At 39.2% G+C, this 26,518-nt stretch overlaps 1 protein-coding gene across 4 annotated transcripts in view; it reads right to left on the bottom strand.

Moving 5' to 3' along the window:
* The window catches only part of cacna2d1a (calcium channel, voltage-dependent, alpha 2/delta subunit 1a), a 66,243-nt gene that overhangs the window by 22,219 nt on the left and 17,506 nt on the right, over nucleotides 1–26,518 (bottom strand). For 3 of the 4 annotated variants that reach the window (XM_026327189.1, XM_026327190.1, XM_026327192.1), the window contains exons 4-15: nucleotides 17,011–17,070; nucleotides 14,727–14,762; nucleotides 13,821–13,944; nucleotides 7,308–7,439; nucleotides 6,830–6,899; nucleotides 6,476–6,526; nucleotides 5,123–5,222; nucleotides 1,623–1,781; nucleotides 991–1,095; nucleotides 819–897; nucleotides 473–522; nucleotides 189–278 (exon numbers count right to left, since the gene is read on the bottom strand). In XM_026327189.1, the coding sequence (XP_026182974.1) occupies nucleotides 189–278; nucleotides 473–522; nucleotides 819–897; nucleotides 991–1,095; nucleotides 1,623–1,781; nucleotides 5,123–5,222; nucleotides 6,476–6,526; nucleotides 6,830–6,899; nucleotides 7,308–7,439; nucleotides 13,821–13,944; nucleotides 14,727–14,762; nucleotides 17,011–17,070 (1,056 nt within the window). Of the gene's footprint in view, nucleotides 1–188; nucleotides 279–472; nucleotides 523–818; nucleotides 898–990; nucleotides 1,096–1,622; nucleotides 1,782–5,122; nucleotides 5,223–6,475; nucleotides 6,527–6,829; nucleotides 6,900–7,307; nucleotides 7,440–9,333; nucleotides 9,407–13,820; nucleotides 13,945–14,726; nucleotides 14,763–17,010; nucleotides 17,071–26,518 lie in introns of those variants that run through there. The other variant, XM_026327193.1, reaches the window with a different exon arrangement.

Below are 26,518 nucleotides of genomic sequence, written 5' to 3'. Positions count from 1 at the left end.
AACTAATGTTTGGATGTTCTGCACAAATCTTATCGGAGATTTAGCATTTGACAAAAAACAGAATGATTTCTAAAAAATAGAATGATTTCTAAACAAACTGTTTCTAGCAAACACCACTCTATGTTAAAGTACTTAAACTTGAACTTTACACTTAAACATGTGTGTCAGTATTAATGCATACAACATACCAGTGCATCCAAGTAGACATTGGTCCACTGAACCTGCCTTGATTTTTTGTCAGCCTTAATCATGGGCCTGCCCAAAACATCTAGGTACTCCTGCAAAACAATCGAAGTAACACTGATACTAGTATTAGGACTTCAGTTTTATTTTGCAACCTGCACATTAGCCGTCCAACCACAGGAGGGCACAATACACAACAGCAAGATACATTAGAGAGACGTACATTAGACATACATGAATACATGGTTACTATAAATGAGCGTGTCCTTATGCGTTAATGTGTTTTTACCTGAGTGTTTATTCTAATGGCACCTATAGATGGGATCTCATAGTAATAGCCTAAGACAGAAAAATAGGTTCATTATATGATCCATTGTGAAAATACAAATTCAATTAGATGAAAATACAAATTCAATTAGATGAGTTTTATCTCATGTGGTGAGTATCAAAAAGCTCATATGACCAGACCACAACTCTTAAATTATAAACCTATTTAAACTCTCAATTTACCAAAGATCTGTCAACCATAAGAAAAATGTGTGCTCACATGTAATAACTCACATAAATAAGAGTAGAAAATAAAGAAGAACCATATATTTCAGATGGGTCACAAGAGTTCCATAGCAACCTTGTACCTTTATTAGCACAGGCCATCCACTGTATTGGTCCTTTGTCATAGTTGTGTTGACCTACAGAAAATGTAAAGATGCGCACCTGGAAGGTAAAGAAATTGGAAAAAAAAAAAAAAAAATGAATGCGCCGAAAAGCAAAGACTCCTCTGTGAACACTGTGTGTCTACAGCCCTACCGTTTGCTTTGGGTTATATTTTTGAAAAATCTCCTCTGCCCTCTCCTCTCCTCCGTCAGTGAAAAGCATGATAATCTTGTTACAGTTGGCCCTTGACACATTCGTCTAGAGGATACAGAGAAAAAAATTCTGTTAAACCAGGTGAAATGAATGAACAACACGTTCTAGCAGTTGCCAAAAAACTTTTTACAGCTAAAGCCACTTCATACATGTTGAGTTCCAGATGATGGCAGGGGAAACAAGAGCTCCTGCACTGACACACATAATTGCAATGTCCAACACAACCAGAAGAGGTCAACACATACTCACTCATCATGAGAACCTCACTGGGACTGAGTTGTCAGTGTGTCCTGTGTTCCATCATTATTTTCATAATTGAATGAAAATGATAACGAATATAAATTCCATCAGACCGTTAAGCAGATTTGACTGTTTCATCAAGCCTCTGGGTTGGTCTGCATATTTCAAGGGACACTGCTGAATATATTAATTAAAAACAGACTGTGATGTTCTCAACGTTACTATCCCTACCCCCACATCCGCCGACCACACACACACACTCCTACATCCTTATGCTACCAAACACAGATACTAGAAATATTCCTTCATGCTCACCCACACTGACAAACTACCTGTGCAAGCTGCTCAAAAGCCAGTTTGAAGCCTCCTTTGTAGTTGGTGATCCCCTTAGCAGTGATGTTCTGTACCGCATCTTTTAGAATCCTCTTATTACGGACATTGGCCTGCACCAGGTTTTGGAAGCACGCTGCAAATGAGGCCTCTTCGTTGAACTAGAGGTGAAGAGGGAAGGAGGAATGATGGGAAGTGGAGGGAAGGCACCTTCACATATTTTGTTATAAATATGTGGTTTGTATTCCCTTCGTTGCAGTGTCCCTTAAACAAAGGGGACATATTTTAAAGTATTTTAAGAGAAACTAAATTTCAAACAAAATGAAAGTGATTACTAACAAATGTTAGAGTAATGTCTACTTTATTAACATGTTAACTTGTATTCATTGCTTACATAATAACTGTCATATGTAAAATTAATTAAATCTGCACAGACCGAAGGGATCTATAGGAGTAGAAGGAAGGATTGGCAGGAGAGCAAAAACAAAAAACAAAGAGCTTGATTATAGAGGGATAATATTACTGCTTCCTTCACATTAACACAGTGATACACAGTGATGGAAAATGTAGAGAACCAGATGAAACCCAATCAGATCACACACACTCGCACACACACAGATGTATTCAGCTTCAGTTAGTATGATTTCATGTCACACAAATTTGAAAATTTTCAGATACCACTGATCTGACACTACTTTTGAAATTCATTATCATTTACTTCAATCTGCACAGCTGTTATGCACAATTTCTACCTTCTACTTGGGATCACTTGTGGGCACAGCAGTCACAAAACAGCAGCTACATTATGAGACAGGTTCAAGGAGAAATATTCCGGCGTTGGAGGCAACACATGGTAAATAAGACTGAAGTAAAAAATGTATGCTGTGACATTCACAAAAGACAGAGAAACCAGGATGTCCAAGCAAACTTAGCTTTGCTATTTTTCTCCTTATATTTGGCTTTATGTTTTCAGAATGCCAAAGGATGCTGCAGCATCTGTTGCAATGTGTTTCCAACTATTCAACATGTTGGCGGAAGTTTTAGGGCAAATACTGCCAAAACATTTGTCCTCTAAACAGTTGCACACCTACACACACACTAATATAAACCACAGTGAGATGCAACCCACAATAAAATATTACAGACACAGATACATACACACATCACGCATACTTAAAGTTACAAAGTATGCGTGGGTATAATGTAATATTTATAGATTTATAAACAAACACACAGTTGTTAGCACTTTAATTTAGAGCATGCAAACTTTGCAACATCCCAGAAAACAACTTAAATTTGAATCCAGGTTTTAGGACGGTTCTTGCAAAGGACTCCATGACTGGAAATTATATTCATGAAAAAAATGTGTGATGGGCTTTAATTAATACTCAGTGATTTAATTACAGGTTATTCATTCATTAGTGTAACTTCTTGTCAGTCACAACAGGCCAAGTCACACAAATAATAACTAAACAGTGTTTAGCTTTAAATGGATGGGAAATAATCAATAAATGCGTATGGACCCTGCACAACTAATTATATTCAAACAGCTATATTAGCACATTGATCCAGTGTCACTGTAATTAGCACCACATTACAGACTTCTTTAAAGGAAACTTCCAATGAATCTGAAATACATAAAAACAGCCACACATGCATGCAAACACAGTCAGTTTACAATCAGTCATTAAATTATAAAAGGGTTCTTAAAAAGTATAGCTTCAAAAGGCTAAATAGAAGGCCTAAAATTGAGATGGATAGCACTAATATACTTAGTGTGCTGCTGTCTTCTTTCATTTACTTCAAAACATCAAAAATCCTTTCACTTAGCTGATTTGAAAGCCCCAAACAAAAACACAAAGCACTATTTTATTAAGGGAAGTAAAAACAAATCTAATTATTGTTTCATTTAGAAAGCAAAGTAAAATAGTTAAAAGATAATGGAAGAGGACAAAGAGAAGGCAAATAAGGATAAAGGAGAATTTGAACAGTCACATCCAAATACCAGAGTTTGAAAAATGTTAGTAACTGGAGTGAGCTGAGGAGTTTGCAGCTAGAAAGGTCACTTGCATTTTGAAAGTAGATACGTAAATGCTCTTTAATTGGGTAATTTATAATAATAAGCTGATTCTTCACTGTTCAGTTGTGTCTGCATTCTTCCTGAGGGCAGGTCACTGTTTTCTCTGATTGGTCTGTTGACTCCCTCTTTTAACAGCTAGGGGCATTTTAATTCTGTTACATGGAAGCAGCGTCTGTGTGTAATGGTGTAATTGTATTTATCAGAGAAATGGACAAATGTGAAGAAGGTGAAACACTCAAATGGCATTTTGGCAGCAAGAGTCACCTCTTTTTTTTATTACTTTCAATGTGTCTTTGTCCAATCAGATAAAAAGAGTAGAAACCAATCTCCTGTTACAATCGTTGTACTCAAGGAAACAAAAGGACAATTTCGTCCTGATTGGTTCCTCTGATTTTATTGCACCAGACAATATGCATTAGTATTGTGATTGTTTAGATGGCTAATACTATTAGCTAACTTAAGCTACGCTCTGCAAATGACAGACGGCAGAAATTTGATGGTTGCCTAGCAACAGCATAACATGATGTGTTCCAGCTCAGTCTCAAAATCAAGTTAGAGTGGCGCTCTTCACGGTTCAGCCCCAACCACACCCAGTCTCATTGCCTCCAACACTTCTTTGCAAGTACTCACAAACTGTCCAACAGAGGCAAATAACCAAATACTGTATAAGCCTCTTATTTTGTTTTTCACAATTAATATTGCTAGGAAGGTTGAATCTGTCTAACCTGACCGGGCAATGGAGCTTTAAATGATGATGGATGAATATTTCCTCAGTCCTACATGTCAGTAAATTTTTTGATGGCTGTGATTCCTACAGAATTTCAATTGGACTAGCCAGGGCTTATTCAATGTGGTGGTCATAAAGCAGCACACATTCATTTGTCAAACTTATCCTGTGGCATTTCAGGGTTTGCTCAGGCTGTGTCGTGTGTGTGCTTTATTAGGCACACATACTTTTATTTAGCGCTGATGTTCATGAGGCATTTTTCCAGTACAGACCCCCACATAAACACACTCACACACATAGTCTATATATACACACATGCACACACATAAACTTTATGTATACATATGCACATGCATAAATGTATACAAAGCCACAATGGTAAAGATCCACACGTGTGTGTGACTCATTAATTCTTCCAAAGTTCAATGTAATGTTAAAACCAGTTATTCAAAACATAGGAGTAAAGCTGCTCAAACAGCCCAAGCCACAAATATGTTAACATTCAACACTGTGTGCACCTCGAAATTCATATATACACAAAGTCACAGGACCCTTCAGGACAGGATCTTACAAAAAAATACAAATGCGGTTTGGCTTGTGGAACAGAATTTTGAGAGTTTCTAAAGTCAGCCTATAAAAACCACATTTATTTCTATTTATGATGAATTTAAAGTACCAGCTGCGTAAATACTCACAGACACCACGTTCACAAAGTCATCGTCAGAGAGGGTCTCCAGCATCTTGCTAACAGACGTTCGGATGAGTTTGAGGGTGAGGCCGGAAACACTGCCACTCCTGCAAATTCAAATAAAGATGGTGTGTGTTGTAAGAATGTGTCTTTTAAAATGTAATGGCCCTTTAACAGCATCACTGTTCACTTGATACACTTGTGCTCTTTCGAAATCATGTGAAATCATAATAATCCAATATTTCTTTAACAGAAGACTCTTTCTACCTGTCAGTTTTTCCCCCTTAGATATTTTGTTCACAACATAACTTAGAGGGTCCCCAAAACATGAATATCTATACCCAAACTCATAACAATGTGGCATTTTGAACCAAGCAAGACAAACAGATTGAGAAATTGACATTGCCAACTTTATACACTTCTGCCTGCAGAGAATAAACTATGCATAAGCATAGATATCAGACCATGTGACCTATATTCTTTCATTAAGAAGTGACCAATCACTTTAACAGAAAGACATTAGTGATCTTCATTAACTATATCATTTGAATGCTACCAAGCCTAGACGCGTTTAATAATATTTTATATTGGTGTGTGTTCTCTTGCTCCTGCACAGATGGATCTATAAATATACCATTTAATTGGCTCCTGTAGGTATAAGAATAAAAAAGGATTAAAAACTTAAAATACAGGGAGTGACGCTGCTTTTAATGTCTGCAAAAGTCTCCTCAGTCCTGTGTGTACCAATTAGTGTTGCTGTGTTAAGAGCTGCAAGTGGACAAATTTAACGTGGACAAATTTAACTTCTCACTTATTATATGGCACTATCATTATCACCATCAACCCTGGTCCTTTGTTGTTTATAATAAAACTTTCCCCAAGTAGAAATATTCAGACAACTCACTAAAATGCAGGCAAAAATACATGTGTACACAAGAAGTAAACATGTTCTTACATGCAGAAGGCATTTCTTGTACTATTTACTATATACTCGCACTGATGTATAATTGTGTTACATAAAGAAGGGGAAAAATGTTATTTCTTTAAAATAATCCATGGTTCTATAATTTGATCGAAGGCTGAGCTGCTGCTGATCCAGAAGAACATCAGCTCTTCTGAGTCAAAATTTTAAGGCATAAATCACAGTAATAAGTAACTGGACTATAAGTGATGAGGTTGCCCGATACGCTGACTGCTTTTTGTTTGTCAATGTCACACAAGCTCTGGGGCCACCATGAACACGGCGCAGCAGTGCCCAGCGGGGGTGAGGCCACTTAAGAGATTTAGCGTCAGGGCCTTCTGGAAAGCAAAGGAAAATAAAATCTGACTGCAATGGGTGAATCATAAGGTCGTCACTCACGCATCTACCAGGATCAGCATGTCCTTGGGTGACGCTGCCCCCTGAATGTACCTGGAGAATAGGAACAGACATACACACAATTTGTTGATGTTGAGCAGGGACAGAAGTAGAGAAGTACCTCAATCATCACAGTGCTCTGATGTGTTTGTTTTTGGTCAGAGACCTGAAATCTATTGTTTTAAACTGAGTCTGTGCGAGTAGACATGGTCTGGGTAATTGTTCTATAGAACATGGACATGCAGTTTTTACTAATGAATGTTTCACAGGACAATTACAATTACAGTGTTCACTAGAATGAGTGAAAATGAGATGACTAGAAACACAGCGACAAAACCACCTGTCGTCTGCACTCACCACGGGCGCCTGCGCACGTCGTAAAGGTCAATCTTACTGGCTGAACTGCTCAAATCGATCCAAGGCGACGCTGGGATTTATTAGAAATAAAAAAAACAGTGTCAAGAAAATATATTTACTTCATTTTTATATATGAAAATCTTATATCTTAAAGGGTTAACTGGACCTTTTGGGAAATATACATATTCACTTTCATGACATTTTCCAACAATCATATAAACTGCACTTGACTTTGACACATGTTAAGGGAGATACAGTGATCATGTTTTTCAAAACATCAGGACTGTCTTGAGTCTTTCTCAGCCCAAAGACACAAGAAAGAACTGTGTCAATGCCAACAGCATCCCTGCAGAAAGGTATGTTTGTGTTCACATGTATCTGTCTACAACATGATGAAACTGCCCTTCATTTTATAACACTGAGCATGAGAAGGTGAGCAGGCTGATGGAGAAACCCCACTGACCAATAGGCTGCTCACCTGGGTAATATCGTGCCAATCCGGTGGCAGAACCGAACACCTGCCAGAGGAGTGAGGGATCTTCTTCTTTGTTTTTCCGGAAAACCTCCTCCAAGGCTGCTGTCCAATTGAGCTCATTTAAAATGATGGTAGCTGGAACACACACACACACACACACACACACACACACACACACACACACACACACACACACACACACACACACACACACACACACACACACACACACACACACACAGTATTACATGAATCATATTTTACAGAAGTACAAAATGTCAAGGCTTTTCAAAAGTCATTTACTTTGAAAAAGCAAATCTGAAGAAGGAGAAACCGTGTTTGAATGTCTAACACACACACTGATTTGGCAGTATTATGCTACTGGCACTGACAGCTGAGAGGAAGCCTCTGCACAGATATTGAAGCAGACGTCAATCTGTTATGATGAGATTCTTCCATTTCTTTTTTGTCTTTTTGCTCTCAAAACAAACACACCACAATTCACAGCGGTGAAAGGTGAGCACAAGGGAGTGAGGGGGGGAAAGAGAGGACAGAGAGAGAAGAGAACTAAAAACAGTGATTCAATTTGATATTTCTAGAAAAAGACAAAATCATCTTCCGGGGGACTCAGGGGACAGACATACAGTAAACGTTTTGTTTACCTGCTTGTCTGCAGGGGCTTTAACTGGCTTAATGCTCAGACAATCTAGTTTGATCCAACAAAGCAGTGCTCTGCAGTGGGAGAGTGGGCTGCATGTCAAACTGATGCTGTGCGTGACTCATGCTCCTGTGTGTGTTTGTGAGCGTTAACTACATTAAAGAAACATAAAGACGAAAAAATGAAACATAGGAGCAGGACAGGGGACATCCAGAGTTAGAGTATAGGACAGATGAAGCAGCTGTGTAGTTAAAAACAAGTTATGATGACAACTCCAAACATATCTGTGCACCCTAGACCAAATATTAAAATCTGTATAATACAATGTAATTGAGCAGCACCACATACAACAAACAACAACAATATGCCCATCTCCTCCTTATATGTTCAACTAAAGCAAATTAATTTACTAAAGTGGCAGCTGACCGTGTACTGTTTGCTACATATAGTTTTTTATATTTAAATAATCACTTACATGTCAATGCTAATATTTTGAGAAAAGATAAAAATTTATAAATGGATAAAATCACTGACACCAAGAAAAACACCGTGCACTCTTTTAACAAAGTAAACCAGCGATGCCCAGCTATAAAATCTAACAAAATATTGCTTTTTATGTCTGACGCTCAAACTTCCCCCCACATTGTCTCTGCTCACTATCCTGTAGCTCTCACGCTCTATAACCTCCTCCTTTAACCAAGGCTCTTTTTTCATGCTTTCTATGATAAAGACAGAGTTTAGCTGAGGCCTTAAATGGACCCCTGTGATATTGTAGCACAAAGCGTGTCCTAATGATAAGAAGTGACAATTTGTTCAGGCATGATCTCTCTGCTCCCTGAGGATGGTCCTTAATGGATTTGTCGTGCTGGTTTCCTGGACATCAATAACACAAGGTCTCAGGGTAACAAGACCTCCCTTCCCAATACAGCTCATACTGAACAGTGAACTAACAAGGAAAAAGCACATTCAGTGCCCACAAGTTGCCTCAGCAGAAAGTCGGTGTAGCAGCCAGGCTGTTAGGTGATTTGTGTTTGCGTAGACGTGAAGACAAAATAAATGTGTAAGACACACCCAGTGTGTGTCCTTACTCGGTTTGTGGGTTTTATAGGTTTTGTCTGTGTGAAACTGACAAACCCATTAAAGTCTCCCAGAGGATGCAGACACACACCACACACATGCACCCAGATGGGAAGGCCAGGCACCACTGATGAGCCCTTAGCAACAATATCAAAAGCAGGGCAAGGCAGTGTCCTCAAATCTAAGCCAAATACTGGAACAAATCACAGTTTCAGTGTAAACAGATCCATCTCTGTGGCAATGTGTCTGTTTCTGGCCCGAGGTCACCATGATGAGAGGAAAAATGAGACTCACCGCAGCAACACATGCCCTGGTCAGCTCTATTTATTAGGGGGTGGGGTATGAAAGAGTGTTTTTTTTCCAGGTGCTGTAAAAAAAAAAAACTAAATGATAAAAAAATCAAAGCCACTTATTTTCATTGAACAGGTACTATTAGTCAGCTGGAATGGACAATTGGTGCATATCTCATGTAACAGGTACAGTAACAGGTACATGTGGGTACAAACAAGCACATTAAATAAAAAAAACTGGCAAAATGAATAAATTCCATATCACATTTCAGTATTTATGCCTTTACCAGCATTATTTGAAGCTATGGCCTGGTCTTACCTGAAAAGGGTGCAGTGTTTGGTTTGGTTTAGTCATTTATTAATGGCTCAGGTCAGGTCCGGAACTGATATAAAGATAACTGTAGGTAATGAATTGGTTCGGTCTTGGAAACCTGAGGTTTGGATTCGTTTGGATTTGCATGCCAGACATCGGTGCTGCACTGAGTGGGCCCGAAAAAAGGAATAATTTATGGGTCACGAAGACATGGAAACTGAATATGGAAGAGGTGACTCTAAATATTCCCTGTGAGTCATGTAGATGCTTCCAAAAACAAATCAAACTGGATTCTGGCAGTGACTGATGAGGGTGACAACGGTGGGAGGAGGTGAGGTGGAGGTGGGAATGATGCATGGTGCCATGCCAAGCGATGCCCTGTGGTGTTCCCTGTCATCAGCTAGCTGGTGGCTAAATCTGCCTGTGGATTTGAAAGTAATTACATGGTCGGGGTTGAAGTGGTGAGAACACGCAATCAGCCTATCAGAAGGGGACCTCTACTCAACGACACTTGCCATTTACTACTGATTGTGATGTGTACACATGCTTTAGTACAACAGTTACATCCTCTTTATCTTGTGACACATCTTAAGATCCTATGGAGATACCCAGATATAATTAATGTCTCCAATAATACAGATTTATTTTGGGTTTAAAAGTGAAAAAGTAATATCAGTAAATACGGAGGACACAACAAACTGGCAACAGGAATTCAGGGCGGTACATATGAACAATGTGTTATGAGCTGGAATCCCACAAGAACACAAACTGTCACAGTTTCCTGTAACAGAACAGAAAGAAAAACATCTAACAAAAATATGTATCTACTGCATACTAATTTACAACACAACTTCACTGAAAAGGTTAGAAAATTAGGGACGGAAGAGACGAGAGAGATGGAGAAGAAACATTCTGGATTTCAGTCCTGACATGTCTTTAGTCACAGCGCTTAAATCTAAGTATAATCAGTCCAACAATCATGATGTGGTCCCTGCGTGAGGGGAACAAAGAGTTCAAAACAACAGAAAGGAAAGAACAGGATTAAGAGAAATCAACACTAGCACACATACATACCTCACTCCTATATTTATTTCTGTAGCATGAGGTCAAGAAAGTGAGAAGAGCCCTTTGGTGATCTCCACTGTCTTGACATCAAGAGCAATTACTCACATTGCATTTATGCACTGATGACTGTTGAGCATTTACGCCATTAAGATCACGACGTTTCTAACAATTATTATTGTAAACTATTACTGGAAAAGTATTCAACAGCATGATATGTGACATTGCATAAATCTCATTACTGTCTGAAGCTTTATCGGTTCAATTGGATTACAAGAAAAAAGAACTCTCTCCTTGAACTTTCTGATATGGAGGAGAATTCAAATGTAAATCCCAATCAGCTGATCAGAACATCCTGGGAAATCATCCAAGATGTTGTAAGGACACTGATCACGGGTGGGAAGGGGGGTGAGGGCAGTAACTGTGGGAGGAGGATGAGAAAAGAGGGCGAAATGGAGATGAAGATACCTTCAAGTTTGGCAGCCAGCATCTTAAATGAAATAGGATGCGAATCAAGTGGTACAAGAGTGCAAAAAGAAAGAAAAAAATTTGAATTGTACGCTGTGAGCTTTGCCACTGGGACTGTGACTTCAACAAAAATACACACAGTGTCACAGTATCTCAGCACATCACAGTGTGCGCACGTCTCAGGCTGACAGGTGCCACACAGCGTTGATGCAAACGGGCATCAGACAAGCCTCGGATCTCCTGCCAAGGCCACGACGCTCTCCCCTCATCTCCTCTCATCGCATTCTCACCAATGTGCCTAATGAGTGAAAAGACATGCACACGCAGCATGAGATCCGTGTACAGTATAGTCAGTGCATGTGATATGACACACACACACGTCAAATATCACAGCCGAGTGTTTCTTCCTCTCTCTCTCCTCTTCAAACACATTTACACACAGAGACAAACTGTCACTGATTTCCAGTGTGCACACGCACACACACACACACGCACACGCACACGCGCGCACACACACACACACACGCGCGCGCGCGCACGCACATAAACATGATAATGAATCCCAGTTTGACCACCCACACTGGATGAGTAGGGAGAATAAATTCCAATCAGCAGGACTAAAGCGGGGGAGAAAGACAGTAGCACATTTGTCTCCACACACCACACTATTAATATGCTTAATAAAGTGGCACAGTGGATGAAGATGAATGGAGGATGGAGTTAAGGTAGTTGGAGTGAAGGAGTAGAGCTGTAAAGGAAGGAAAGAAAGAGGTGAAAATGAATGAAAAAAGAGAAAATATGACAAAATAAGTAAAAGAAATAAAGTAGAGAAAAGGGACTAAAAAATAATGCAATGAGAAGAGAAAAGATGCAAATGATGGAAGGATAAGATGCAAAGGTTATGGAGAAAGTCTATTGCAATTAAAATAGATGAGGTGGATTACACAAATCTCCTTTGGCATCAGAAAAAGCCACAAGGATGCCAGCCTTGTCTAGATGAAGTCCCATAAAGTTACTATTTCTTTCTCCATACAACAAGATAAAACCACCAGGGTGTGTCTAATCATGTGTGTTTTTCCACCTACACACACACACACACACAAACACACAGATACCCATTGCTATGGCAACACTGACAGTACTGGGCAGCCAGAGTGGCATCAATGTGGAGGCCCATCCTTGGAAACAGAGAGAAGACAAGAAAGACAGAGGAATTCAGAGGGGACACACACCCGCCCAGCTTCACTATGCTAAGAGCTCCACCCAGACACCACACCTCACCACCTGCCTGAGGGTTCAGAACAGGGAGATACAGCTACATTAGAGGATAGTTAAAATATAAACAAATAGTGTGTTCATACAAATTATTGCATACATACACCTTTAGCACATTTAGTCATGCACAAAGTTTTTGTTCTCCAAGAAAGAAAGAAAGAAAGAAAGAAAGAAAGAGCCCTAATATAGTTACAGAAAGAGAGCAAAAGGAAGACTGATGAATCACATTAGAAACAACCCCCTCCTCCGACACCCCAACCCACACCCCACCCTTTCATCATTATAACTGCTGCTTGTAAAAATAACTGAGTGCATTTGGCAATGACAAATATGTCTGCACAGTCAGAGGCCTCAGAGGCCCGTCACTCTGCACATTTATAGTCCAACTTATGTGGAATGACTCGCTGTATAAGGGCATTAAAGTCATGAGACCGAGTCTGCTGCATTTAGAAGACCCACTGTGACGAACATTATTGAAATTGATACTGAATGCTCAATCAATGCCAAGAAAGCTATTAGCTTATGCTGTATATCTGGCTATAGTAGCTGTCTTGTGGCAGGGATTGTTTTAATTCCAGCTGAATTTAGTTAAGTGGATATGTAATATGAAATCTTATTTTATTTATGAAGTGCTAGCTTTGCTATGTTGCTTAGAATTAAAAAATTCACTCTTTTGTCTCACCACAAGTTTCCTTCATGTTGTCTCTCTGTATGTGATTAACTTTAGATCAGCCTGATGTGAGAGTAGCAGCAGTCACAATAGTAAATGTCACTCTGCAGCCCAAAGGTTTGGTCCTGCACACAAACCTCAGAGCAAAGATGATCATTTTTTTTATAACTATGTATTTATATGACAATCACAAACAATTGCCTAAAAATAAATGAATAAAAATCAATAAGCACTGAAAGAAGATGGAAAAAAGCATGTAAATGAGTGTGATGACCACACCAAAATAACTGAGAATATGTTCACACAAGTACAAACAAAAAGACCCCTCGCTGGCAGAGGGTTTGACATTCTGTGCAACTCCCCCAAGAGGTCAGAGGGGTTAGCGATGGAGGGAAAGTAACAGCTGGTGCCCGGGGTAAAGAGGAGGGCGAGTGTGTGCTGGCCGTTGGTTTGTTGGCAACTGGGCTATATATAGACTGGAATGGTCGTCAGTAGCTTTGGTGTGACAATGTCTACACTGCAAACCGTGCTGGAAGGCCAAACTCCACATCACAGAACGTACTGTAGATACTGGACATAGTAAGGACAGGGAGCAGGGCGGGTGGTCGTGGTAACTATGTACAGTATCACTACGTATAACAGAGGGATGTGTAGACAATATAAGAGAGATTATGCAGTTTTTATTTAATTTAAATTAACTTACAGCCTTCATATATGTCTGTAGGGATGTGGACGGCGGTGGTGTTGTAGGAAACAAGTCGTTTGAAGTCAGGGTCTACGTGGAAATCGTCCGGAACATATCGGTTCTTCTTCTCTGTCTGATTAAGCTGCACAAAGGAGAAAAAACAGTGCCAAAACTTTTGAATCCATCCTGCAAATCATTTCTACCCTTTAAAGGGGCCTGTGCATGTGTGTCTACCCTGAGACTGTAAACATACTATATATGCAATTCTTTGATACTGAGAATGACAAGTTGTCTGGTTTGAGTATTCACTGAAATGTCACTGCAGATAGATAAAGACAGAGAAACTGAATTAAATTTTAGGCAGTGAAACATAAATCCATGCACCCACAGAGAAAGAGAAAGAGGGCCTGTCATTCAAATGCAGAGTGACATTAGTGTGCTGTGGGTTTGTGGCTCTTTGCCACTGGGACAGTGGAGACAAATTAGAGGCTGATCCCTGCTTATCAGAGCAGACAGATGATGTCTGAGGCCAGGGGATGCGTTCAATGTCTAACGCATACTCGTGTTTCGGAGTGAAGATCCCAACATGATCACAGACCCAAATATAAAAAAAAATATGCAAAAGAATACCTCATCATATTGTAGTGTCAACATAACAACAATAATTCTTACCAATGCAACACATACACATACACATATACATATGGTTAGTCACTTCACAGATCTTAAGCAGAACTAAATCTAAGGGCTAAAAATATATGAAGGATTCTTACATGCTATAAAATAATCTGCTCTTGGGTATGTTGACATGGTTAATACTCCATGGAGGGCTAGATAAAGTTTGCTTGTGAGGTTGTATTTGCAAACTTGTATATATGATTATACAGACAGAATATCAAAATAGTGAAATTAAATTGTACTTACATCATCTTTGGCATTGTAGTAAACAATTTGGTCTGCCTGCAAAGAGATTGACAGAAAAAGATGAAAAGATGAACACTTAATGGCTAAAAAAGAGAAAATTCTGTCTATACTTATATCTATTGTTACTTCTTGTTTACATATGTCATAAATGTTTATTATACCTAATGTCAAAGTAGTGGATGAAACAAACTACTAAATACAACTCTTGGTTAATTGTTTTATTCTAAAGATAGATGCTATAAAAATAGAGGTACTTAGTCCAAAAAAAAAAAAAAAAACCAAAAAACCCAAACACAACAAAAATTACCTTTGAATCTCGCTATACTGTATTTCTTTGCAGCACTGTGGTTAGACATTGAGGATCAGTGAAATAAGGGGTGCTGCTTTGCTATCACACTACTGGGTGTCCTGTCAGTACACAGGATTGCAGGTCGCTAACAAGCTTGCCTAGCTGCTGACATGAGGATGCCCTGGAGCCACAGATCTGGTTCACTGACTCCCACCACCTGCCTACAGCCTCTGCTGAGCTGCAAACAAACAAAAAACTGCAAACAAACTGCTACTGTTACCTTAGCGTAAACAGTTTATAATTATCTCACAATACACAATTAAACCTCAGCAAATTGTGCAAAATGCTAGCACCTACTCCTGGTCTTGCTGTTTTGACTGTTACTGAGTTGTACCTGGAAATGTGCAAGTTTACCAATATGTGCTAACAGTAGATGTAAGATACTTATATGCACGTGCAAGCAAAGATATACACACAAAAGGGCTGATGACAGGAGAATGCCCCATGATGTTCTCTGTCAGGTCATGTTACTGCAGACAATGTGCACCTTAAGAGGTGATGATAACACTAAAGTCACACCATCACACCCCACAGGGCAGGCTACTGTGTGGAAAAACACTCACAATGGAGGAAAGATGGAGAACGAGAATGAAGGGAGAGGAAGGGTTGAAAAATGAATAAATGATTTTTGCTATTACTTCATCTGCCATGTTGTGGTGGGTGAGATGTGTACTGCCAAATCAATGGGTGTATGAGCTGTATCTATATCTTGTCTGGGTAAAACGATGCTTTTTAATGTATAGCAATCTGATCTCTGACAGGTATGACTGCAGCTCATATCCACATGTGTAAAAACCCAATGACTCATTCAATATGCCATCCACTCACTAAAAACTCATCAACATCATCTGCTCCCACCAGTTGTGGTGTTTTCCCTTTGGATTTGAAGCAGCTGCAAACACTTGTCTGTCAACAGTTGTAAAAGATTCAGTTTTTTCTATCAAATGATATCACAAAGCATCACATTTAATGATCTGCAATGTTTATTTTTGGCAGCAGTGTCTCTAAACTCACTTATATATAAAAATAAAATTTAATGCAGGCTTTCAATATATAAAAACTAGTTGTAAACATGATTATAATGAACAGAATCAAGTAGTTCTCTGTAGAGCACTGCTCTACATACACAAGTCCAAACAGTATGTTTACATGTTTATGCATTTCTTATTATTAAGCAAAAGTAAAAGTATGATATAAATCTGATAAAATATATTTTCATCCTTTTATTTATTTAACATGTTATCAGATCTTAAGCTGATTTGCAAGAGTTTTATATTTTTTACATTAACACACAAGATGCTCATATCACATTCACATTTTATACCAATTAAAGAACCTTTAGTAAATGGTATTTCAGTAACTGAAGTCTGAAACCAAAGTATTGTCTAAGTACTAGGCTTTTCTCATGCAAAGTAAGGAAAGGAAATTAGCATTTTGCATTTATTATGAAAAAGCTAAAGCTAAAACACAACATCAAGGGCAGTGAACAGCCAAGAGAGTGGCATTGTAATTCTCAACAGAGTCTGCCATTGTGGAAACTGGGCATGGCATTCATTGGGTCAGCAATTAGGCAAAGTAACTGAATGAGTTAAATATTAGTGGAGTCAGAGTATTTGCTGTATATTCTCTTCTAAAGTATTTTTAATTCTATGATTAATGAATAATATCTGAGAGTGAGCAGTGGGTGGGGGTATGTGTGTGTAGCATGCTTGGTTCTATTCCATAAAATAATTATATTCAATCTTGTATAAAGTCATTACAGCACAATTGCCATTGTAATAAGATTTGCCATCCAATTATTCTAATCATTTTGGATTACAAATGACATGTCCCTCTCCTGGCTCCTCTTACAGAGTTCATGGCACCACTTGATCCATATGTAATGCAGCCAGCGTTAATGAACATATCAGATTGGGCTCCAGACTGGTCACTCACCTCACTATCATCACTCCACTCGTGCTCCATCTGAAACCTTTCTGCTTCTGTTGCCAGCCTCTGAAAGAAGAGAGAGGAAGAAAGAAGCAGAGAGAAATACAGTACATCAGTCTCTAGTTAATATTCTGCAAAAAGCTAGAACTTTTTCTTTTTTGGCACTGAGGCAAATTCCTAACAATAGCATTGGTGCCAAATGACATTTTGTCCAAGGAAGAAGTTTTTACATTAGCTGATTTGGAAATGTGAAAAGCCATAGGCAAGCCAGCTTAAGAAATTTATATCACTGATCTTAAAAAGAAAAGCAACAGAAAATAGGGATAATTAAATATCAGAGACACTTGTAAAGTAATGATATCTAAAGCTATTACAGCTGATAAAAGAACAGTATGTTTAAGAGAAAATACTTCATTTCCTATTAGCACTAAAGGTATGAATTAGGATTTGCTGTGACACAATGTTACGCTAAAATTAGACATACACCTATTCCATCTTTTCCTAGATCTGGTCCTAATGACTAGGTTAATGGGTTTATAATTAATCTGTACCTGGTCCAAAAAGGCACTGTAGTATTAATTTCCCCTGGGAAATATCAAATCCAGCTCTTCCTGCTTATGTGTATAGCACAAAGGCATAAATTAATTTATGAAATCAGAGGAGGAGGTGGGGGAAAAATGATTTTGGATTAATTCTGCTGTGAAATTGAACAAACCAGTGCCAAGAATCAAAGAGGCAAAACAAAATCTGATTTTGTCTGATTTGCAGGAATTGGGTTCAAATTCAGTCCTTAAGCCTGTCCACCAAATTTTGCAGCAGCTGTCATAGATGGTGGGACCTTGCGGCTAAAGGAGGAGCAAAGGTGAAAGTGTGTGTCTGTGAGCATGAGGAGAAAAGCTTTTTGAATACTAAACATCTTTGTATGCTAGTGTGTGCCAGCAAAAACCATATATCACAAAATAGTTGGGATGAATTTCTAGTGTACATCCTCTTAGCAGGCCAAACAACCTTCCATCACTACATTGCACTTTTATTTTTATGACTATCCATCTACATTACTGTACATTTCCACTTTTTCTGTGGAATGTAGTTCTTTGTGGTTGGGTTATAGTGATTGTTCAGTTTCTATTTGCCAGTGGCCACTGAGCTACATCAGCTTAATGGGTATATACTGTGGGCTTCCTGTCAAGTCATTATTAGTGCAAAGGAACACTGAGGTGTGTGTTTTAATCAATCTAATAAAGTCCTTATCTGATCCTGTGATCAATGTTGATTTACTCTGAAAGACTCCTTTTCAAGCTCGAAGCATCATCATCATCAATGTACATATAACAGGCTAACTAAGAGGTTAGTTGTGCTTCTGCCTGACATATTGACAGGTAAGAGAGTCACTGCAGACAGACCTAAGATGACCAGAGAAACATCTTCTTGATTTCAATAAGAAAAGTTAGGTGCTAGAAGACCTATGGAGAAAAAAAAGCTGTCTATCAACATCTTTTACATTCACACAGATGATAATTACTGTATGCATAATAAATGAATTTAAGTCTAAGTGTGACCACTTCACTTAATGTGTCCGTGTAAATGTGATCACTTAGACACACACCTTATGCACAATTACTGTTTTATTTTATTTTGTTTATTTAAGTGCTTTTGCAGGTGGAGCATTATAAGGGACCTTTGGAGTGAAAAGTTCCAGTGGTCCAGGACAAAACGCCAATAAGATCTCTACAGCAGATCAGAAGGTCAAAGAGTCTGAGGGCAGCAGCAGTTTCTCTCTGCTTTTATACAGGTGTGGCAACCCTACAGCCTCACGGCATTGCATCAATGCTGTAAACCATGAGAACAAGTAAGTATGGCAAAAATATGGACTTGTTAATGAGCTGGAATCCAATCTGATGATATCAGCAAGCTGCTACAGAATGACTAATGAGAACATATTGCTGAAGTACAGAACATATAATGAAGATGATCTATGCCTGGTCTGTGCTGTGTAGCTTGATGTCTGAGAACAAAAAAATCAGCCAGTGATTTCAGTTCATGTGTGGGGGAAAAAAAGAGCATATCACTCTGGTACCATTTGATCCATATACTATCTGACACATACACTACAAATATGAAGAAGATACAAAGAGAAACTACAGACGAAACTAAGATGTATTGTTAACAATGAGCAAGTGAGAAGAGTGACCACTTCACAGCAGATCTCTAGTAAATCCACTGCAGAATGTGCATATTTGTCTTCTTCTTTGGAGAAAATGAATCATGTCCACTGTTAAGTCTCCTGCTGATGTCACTACACAAAGATCTAAATATAATGACTTATGCAGCAAAACAAACCAAAACAAATTCTGAGGAGCTTCTTCTCACATGTAATATTTGGATGTATTTGCCTGTAATACAGCACATGTACCCTCTGCTCTCAGCAGCAAGAAGTGCTCATGAACACAGCTTCATGCATTTACAGTATAAATCTTCTTTCTGTTTTATTGTCTTTGCCTTAGGTGTCACGTTACAGCGAGCGTGAGAGCAGGCTTTCCAGTGATCAGCTCCAGCTTTACAAGTTACAACAGAGAAAGGGATTGTGTATGCGTAGATGGGATGGAAGGAGGAAGTGGAGAAAAAGGTAGATGAGACATACGATTGATTAATGTAGGTGAATTCTTTGACTGGCTAATTCACACAGAGTACAAAGGTGTCTGTGATCTACAAATACTGAACTTCACAGAAACTGCTCAGAGTGCCCCGATAGGTGAGTGGTTACGATGGGCGCTCCATGCCTAGGAGCACAACTTGTGATGTCGACAGTTTGGGCTGGGTGGTAGTTTGTGTTTCCTGTCTGCCTTTCTGTAATCTACTGTTGAATAAACAAAAATGCCACCCTGCCCCACCCACCCACCCACAAAAATTAAGAATACTGAATTACTGATGTAAATCAATGCGCCCTGCAACTCCTCTGATTTTGCATTTTGTAAGCAACACACAAAGATGTACTGTGTAAATGTAGCTTGCTTTTCTGACACATATTCCTGGCAGTCTGAATAAAGCATCTAGTGCTGCTAAGACAGGACAGAACACACACACACACACACACGCACGCACGCACGCACGCACGCACGCACGCACGCACGCACGCACGCACGCACGCACGCACGCACGCACGCACGCACACACACACACACACACACACACACACACACACACACACACACACACACACACACACACACACACACACACCTGCTATCTCACTGATGTGTAGGGAGGCACGAGAGAGAGCAGAGGAAACATGAGCATCTGCTGTTGTGACTGGCAGCACTTTAGTTAGATCTATCCTGCTCAGCCTGTAGGGAGTCAGGAGGAGAGTGGTGAGAACAAACAGGAGAAGGGAGAGAGATACATTTGCACTCATACAGAGTGGCACAAAAAAGAAAACTGTATAGAGTTGTATCTTACTGTAAGCGCATGCAAGTTGACAACTTCACCCTATTTACTACAACACTAGTCTTATATACAGGAAACAGTCCTTACTAATATACCAACTTCACAGGAAGTGACTTGTTAGAGACTGGCGCGTGTTTTGCCATCTACTACTGTGGGCTGGTTTGACAGCTCATCTCTCCCGCAGCAAAGTCTTCCAGCCGAGCATGCCATCTATGTGCCAGCTGGCTGCAAACAACTCCCAATTACAGCTGTGCCCGGCTGCAATGCTGACATGGTGGTTCTGCATGTGCACACACATCAGTGCATACTGTACCACCATCACAGATTTACTCAAGTAATGTCAGTAATTTTGGATTAGTGTTTTTATATCCAAGGCATAATTAGCTGGATCCTTTAGCTCCCAATTTTAAGTGTGATACAGCTGACAGTGTTTTGGCAACAATAGTTTGAAGAGTGGATTCAGCAAGCATTTCACACTACAATTTCAATTCAGTGCTGATCACACTGAGCTGTTGTTGATATATCAAGCTGCCACAAAAAGGATCATTTCCAAATTCTGCAGTAACAAAAATGGTCAACAAAACAATGTCAAATAACATTTTGCACATTCCACAAAGACACATTTATGCTGTAACAAAGCTGCTGCTGTCTGTGTCTGAATATGACAGGCAGAGAAAGCAATAATGAGCAAGACACATCAAATGTACATATCGTCGCTGTATGCATATACTGTATGTCTATTACATTTCATGTAGGGAAACAGAGATGACACACACAAAGCTGGAGTGGTGGAGACACACAGAGAGCACGACAGCTGGGCTGATGAAAGCAGCCAGCCACACAAATACACAGGCATACACACAGAGAATAATGAGTCACTAGAGGCCAAAACTCTCTTTTTCACACACATACACACTCTACATATGTACATATATATACAATATTATATATATAAGGAGAGAAATGTACTTACACAAGATCAAAAATCAGTCCTCTCTATTGGAATATGCTTTGCAAAACATTAATGGATTTGACAACCATTTGTTTTTAGCTTCAGTGTTCTACCCCCTCATTGATAACTGTATATATATTATAAATGGCTATCAATGAGACTTTTAAATATTTGTCAAACTCTTCTAGCATGGAAATATGGAGCAGACAGGAAGCAACTTTGGCTGAAGGCACAGGAAAAGGATCACAGGTCCCTAATTGATAAAAAGATATTTTGATTATGGCCACACCATATAGAAAAAAGAAAGGTGCTAAAGCAGTTACCCACGATAACCATGATGGCAGCATGTTCTAGCAGCACCTCACTCAACCTAAAACAACAATTTTATAACAGGTTGAGTGTGTGTGAATGTATGCTTGTATTTTCAGTCCTACAACATTTTGAGTTTTTGAGCACCCTGGGCCTGAACACAGATGACACCAATAAATTAGAGACACATTTCACAATTTGTATATTTTTCATCATGTATTTCCTAAATTCTCCTCAATCATATAATTGGTTATAAGCTAGTGAAGCACATTTCATTCTCCCTGATGGCCATGCATTTTGGTTTTGAATGAATGAGGTAATATTTCAATGTCTTAAGACTACTCATAATATTAAACATTCCCACTAAGTTACTCTGGAAGGCTTACTGTAAGCCATCATCATAAATTATATGCCAATAACTCCTTGGCATTTGACACAAGCAGGAAATTTATGGTGTTTGTTCAGCAATTTGGAAATAATACATTTTAACAGTACTTCAGTGAGAAAACCTCTTAAAAAATATATTACTGTGTAAAAGTGTATTTCTTCAAAATCAGTCATAACAAATATAAGGCATTATAGTATATGATGTTTGATCATAAGTGAATATTAGCTCGTGGGAAATTAGGGAAATGTTTCACTTTGTTGTACAACTTACAATAAAACAATCTGGGAATGAGTGGCCTAATGAGCATATATGTATGTGTATGTGTATGTGTATGTGTGTGTGTATGTCTGTGTGTGTGTGTGTGTGTGTGTGTGTGTGTGCGTGTGTGTGTGCGTGTGTGCGCCTACTCTGTGATTAGGGTTTTAACTGCAGTGTCTAATGACTCACAGCATGTCATCCAGTGTCAGTTTAATAACGCACTTCCAGACACTAGAGATCAGTGACTCCTCTGTAATTACGCACCACTACATAACACAGCGTTTAAAAGAGCTCTATTCAAGTGCTAACGCCCTTGCTCTCATCCTTCTTAGACAGTTTAATGAACATGAATGCAGCTAGAGAAGCAGTTTTGTGTTTAATCCATGCATATGGTAGATTATGAAGGATGACGGTACTTGGATGATATTTGGAAGTTTTCTAATCTCGTTTGCCCCGTGTTGAATGTACAAGAGGGTGACAGACAGAGAAAGAGAGAAGTGACTCATTTCAATAGTGAGGAATCTGTTTATGATGTGAATGTTGCTAAGCGACCAGGGTGTCATGGTAACCTGCTGCATCCGTGGTCCAGGCACTGTGGTGTGTGAAAGATCCTAAATGATAGCAATGCAAGAGAACCAAAACCTTTTGTTCATTATCTTCCCATTGTAGCACAGGCCACCTTTTTCCTCAGCAATTAAGACTCGACTCAAACCTGCCCCTGTATGCCAATGCCACACTCACAGCCCACTCACAGTTAAGAAAATTTGGTTTCCAATCAATGGACAGCAACAGGGGAAAGTGATTTAAACCAATACAAGATGCCAAGGTTGGGAAATAACTGTTGTTGTTGTTTTGAAAATGGCCACCAATTGTGGTTCAGGTTCTGGTGAGCAGCCAAAGACTTTTGGTTCTGCTGCCAAAGTGCTAATGCAATCCCAAGCCTGAAATAACCCTCACCAATCAATATTCAAATAGCAGAGCCTTCAGCTGTCTGTTCTACATCGTGTCTTCCCCTTATGCTCTCCCCTTCTCTCTTGGGTGGTCACTGTCTTAGTATTTTCCTTTTACTTTTTACAAACAAATGTCTCTACAAAGAACATAACTCTCTCTTATTACTAGTTTTTCCGTGAACTCTCTTTCCCTCTTTGATTTTAATCATGACATCATCTCTGCAGGTCAGTCCACTCTCTTCTGTGCAGGCGGTTTGTCTGAGGGAGGTCTTGGCAGGCCACCATATCCCCTTAAGCAGGTGCTTTTGTCAACAAGCATTCCTCATGGTTAGCACAAAGCATCGGAAGGAGTTCCTTGAAGGCACTCGCACAGAAAATCGCCGCTGTCTAACCAAGTCAGTCCTCTCTCCCCAGTTTTAGGCCATCTTTGAGAGCAGCTATCAGCTAAAACTGATGTTGGCAGTTAGTGTATTATTTCTGCTGTGTCAGCGTGTACCTTCACTGAAATACCTATAAAAAAAACTGATATTGAATTGTAGAGGAAAAAGAATTTAGTAGAGTTCTATACTAACATTATATTTTCATCCCAGCCTTCTCTTATTTTAAGACTAAAGCTTATAAACTTCAACTGTTTAAAAATGACATCGTTAGATGAAAACATTAGATTCTGTGCCAATGGCTGTGAAATTCTGTTTTGTGACCGCCACAAAATCTTCCTCCCGTCTATGATAAATAAATATATCTGGAGATCGCTGTCACTGTGGGAAGAGAAATGACCTATTGCACTGGGGGAAGTTAACCACAGGCCCCATCAAAGAGTATTGGTAAAGAGGAATCATTCAATAATAGATGAGAACGGAGTCAGAAGAATCAGAGGCAGCCTGGATATCAACGGAGGCAATGTTAAAAAAGATGCTTGGGTCAATGTAATAAACAAAATAAACAAACAAATATACCAAAGGTGTGTGTGTGCGCGCAATGTGTGTAATTTGTGAGTTCTTTCACAATTAACAGGTCACATCTATACTATAGGTGAGAGTTACTGAGACACAGTTACAGTTAGTGGAAGAAAAAGAAATTTAGTAAAAGGAGAGAAATGATGCAGAGCACCAGTGTGGTGTTCATGCTGTGATTAGTTTCTCTTATCAAGTCAATCAACTATTACAGAGAAAAAACATCTGAGCTAAAATACTGTTGAAACATCTCAAAGTCATGTAGTGATGTATTAACAATAATAAAACTATTTTTGTGATCTGAAAGGTGGAGGCACCAGCAGCATAGCTACAACTGAACCCAACAGCAAAAACATTCATTAGGTATTTATATTTTACAGTGTAAGTCAAAAAGCATGAGTCCATTTTTCACAATTTATAAAAATTGTAATACATGAAAATTGTCTTGAATCAGACACAACTTGCAGACACTTACATTGTGGCACCATTTAAACTCTGTTGAATTCAGGTCTGAGCTGACACTGACATTCATGTTTACGGCTAAAAGAAAATACATGAGACACATTGATTAATAACTTGCAATTCAATAAAAGGTGTTTTCATTAGCCAATCACTGTTTAGGCTTAATTAAATGAAATGGTTCTGTTCAGTTTGATTTATCTAGGTAGCTTAGCATATACACAGTGGTGCCATTACTGCAAATAAGAAAAGCAACACTGTGGCTCTTATATACAGTGTATGGTGGTTTGTTTTCAAGGCAGCCTTAAGCAGTGCAGCCTTAATAGATGGAATTGCCTAAAGAGGAAAGAGATGAAGAAGACAGGCAGGACAGGGAGACATTTTAAATTGAAATAGCTCCCTTGAAGGAGTCATCATCCATATTCATACATTGCCACACACATCCGTACACATACATCCAAAAAGGAAAGACATAAGAAAAGACAGGAGAGAGAGAAAAGAGGAACATAGGCCAAGGGAAAAAGGGAAAATGGGAATGAAGAGTGACAAAGAATCAGGGTGAAGTTATGGGAGAGGAAGTTAAAAGGAAGCTACGAGCAATAAAGATGGAAGGACAGGGTTGGAGGGAGAAATGGAAAAAAAAAAAGATACACAAGGTGAAATAAAGCTACACAAGTCAAGAATAGAGAAGCAGATGAGATTATTTTAGGAATATGAACAAATGGTCAAAAAAGCTAAAAAGAATGGAAAGGTAATTGTGTGTGAGAGTGTACAGAGTTTGGGATTGGCCACAAGTGGAGCCTATTCAGCGACTCTAATCTCCAGAGTTGTCTCAGCAGTGAAACTAAGCTGTGAGTGTTGCCGCATAAAGAATCTGACTCATTTTCTGAAATATCAAAAAGATCTGCGAGACAACTCTGTCTGGCACATGCAGGCACACACAAACACACACATCGATACACAAAATATCTCCCTCCAAAAAACGAAAATAGTCAGCTACAGCACGCTGCCGATGACAAGACTTCCTGTTGGGAATTCCAGTTTCACAGCCTTTTAAAGACAACACAAACTGAATGCAGAATATTCTGGAGGAACATGAAAGAGACAAATTCTTTGATCACCCCTGAGTGGGTTGGAAACAAAATGATCTCCCCAGTCAGATCACCAATGCTTTGGGAACCAACTGGGTAAGGAGTGATGACTCAAACACAATTAAAGACAGAGCTATACATTTTCAGCCATTGTGTACAGCAGTGAAATCTCCTCAGAAAGGAGAGCAGATGTGTGTGCAAGTGTGTGTGGACAGTTAGGAGATAGATACTGCAAAAAAGAAAAGAAAGTAAAGAAATGGGGGAACGAAATGTGAAAGGTCATTGTTAGACTGTGACAATGGAGCAGCAGAAAGTAGGCAGTGATGTGGAGCAGCGAGAGACAGTAAGTGGAGAGAAGACATTAGCTGCAAACACAGAAAACCGGAAGGAAGGCATAAGATCTTATCAGATCTATCTATGAAGCTGGACAACAGCCCATTCTCATTGCAGAGAGCTAATAAAGTAAAAACCCTTTCAAATAGCGAGTACTGGTGCAGACCAAAGCTCATCAACAGTACAGATGCAGGGCAGATACAAATCAGCATGTTTCTAGGACATCTTTGATGGATTGAAAAGTCCACAGTGGTATGAAAACACTCCACTTGGGGTTAGTGGGGGGGGGGGGGGGGGGGGGGGGGGCAAAAAGCAATTATAACAAAGCAAAGCCAACTGTGATGGGCTGATCCAATTTAGTGCGATTTTCTAAATGG

The sequence above is a fragment of the Mastacembelus armatus genome, chromosome 23 (genome assembly GCF_900324485.2).
Source record: "Mastacembelus armatus chromosome 23, fMasArm1.2, whole genome shotgun sequence".
In the NCBI taxonomy this organism is placed as follows: Eukaryota; Metazoa; Chordata; class Actinopteri; order Synbranchiformes; family Mastacembelidae; genus Mastacembelus; species Mastacembelus armatus.
This window is presented reverse-complemented; position numbering and strand designations above follow the sequence as displayed.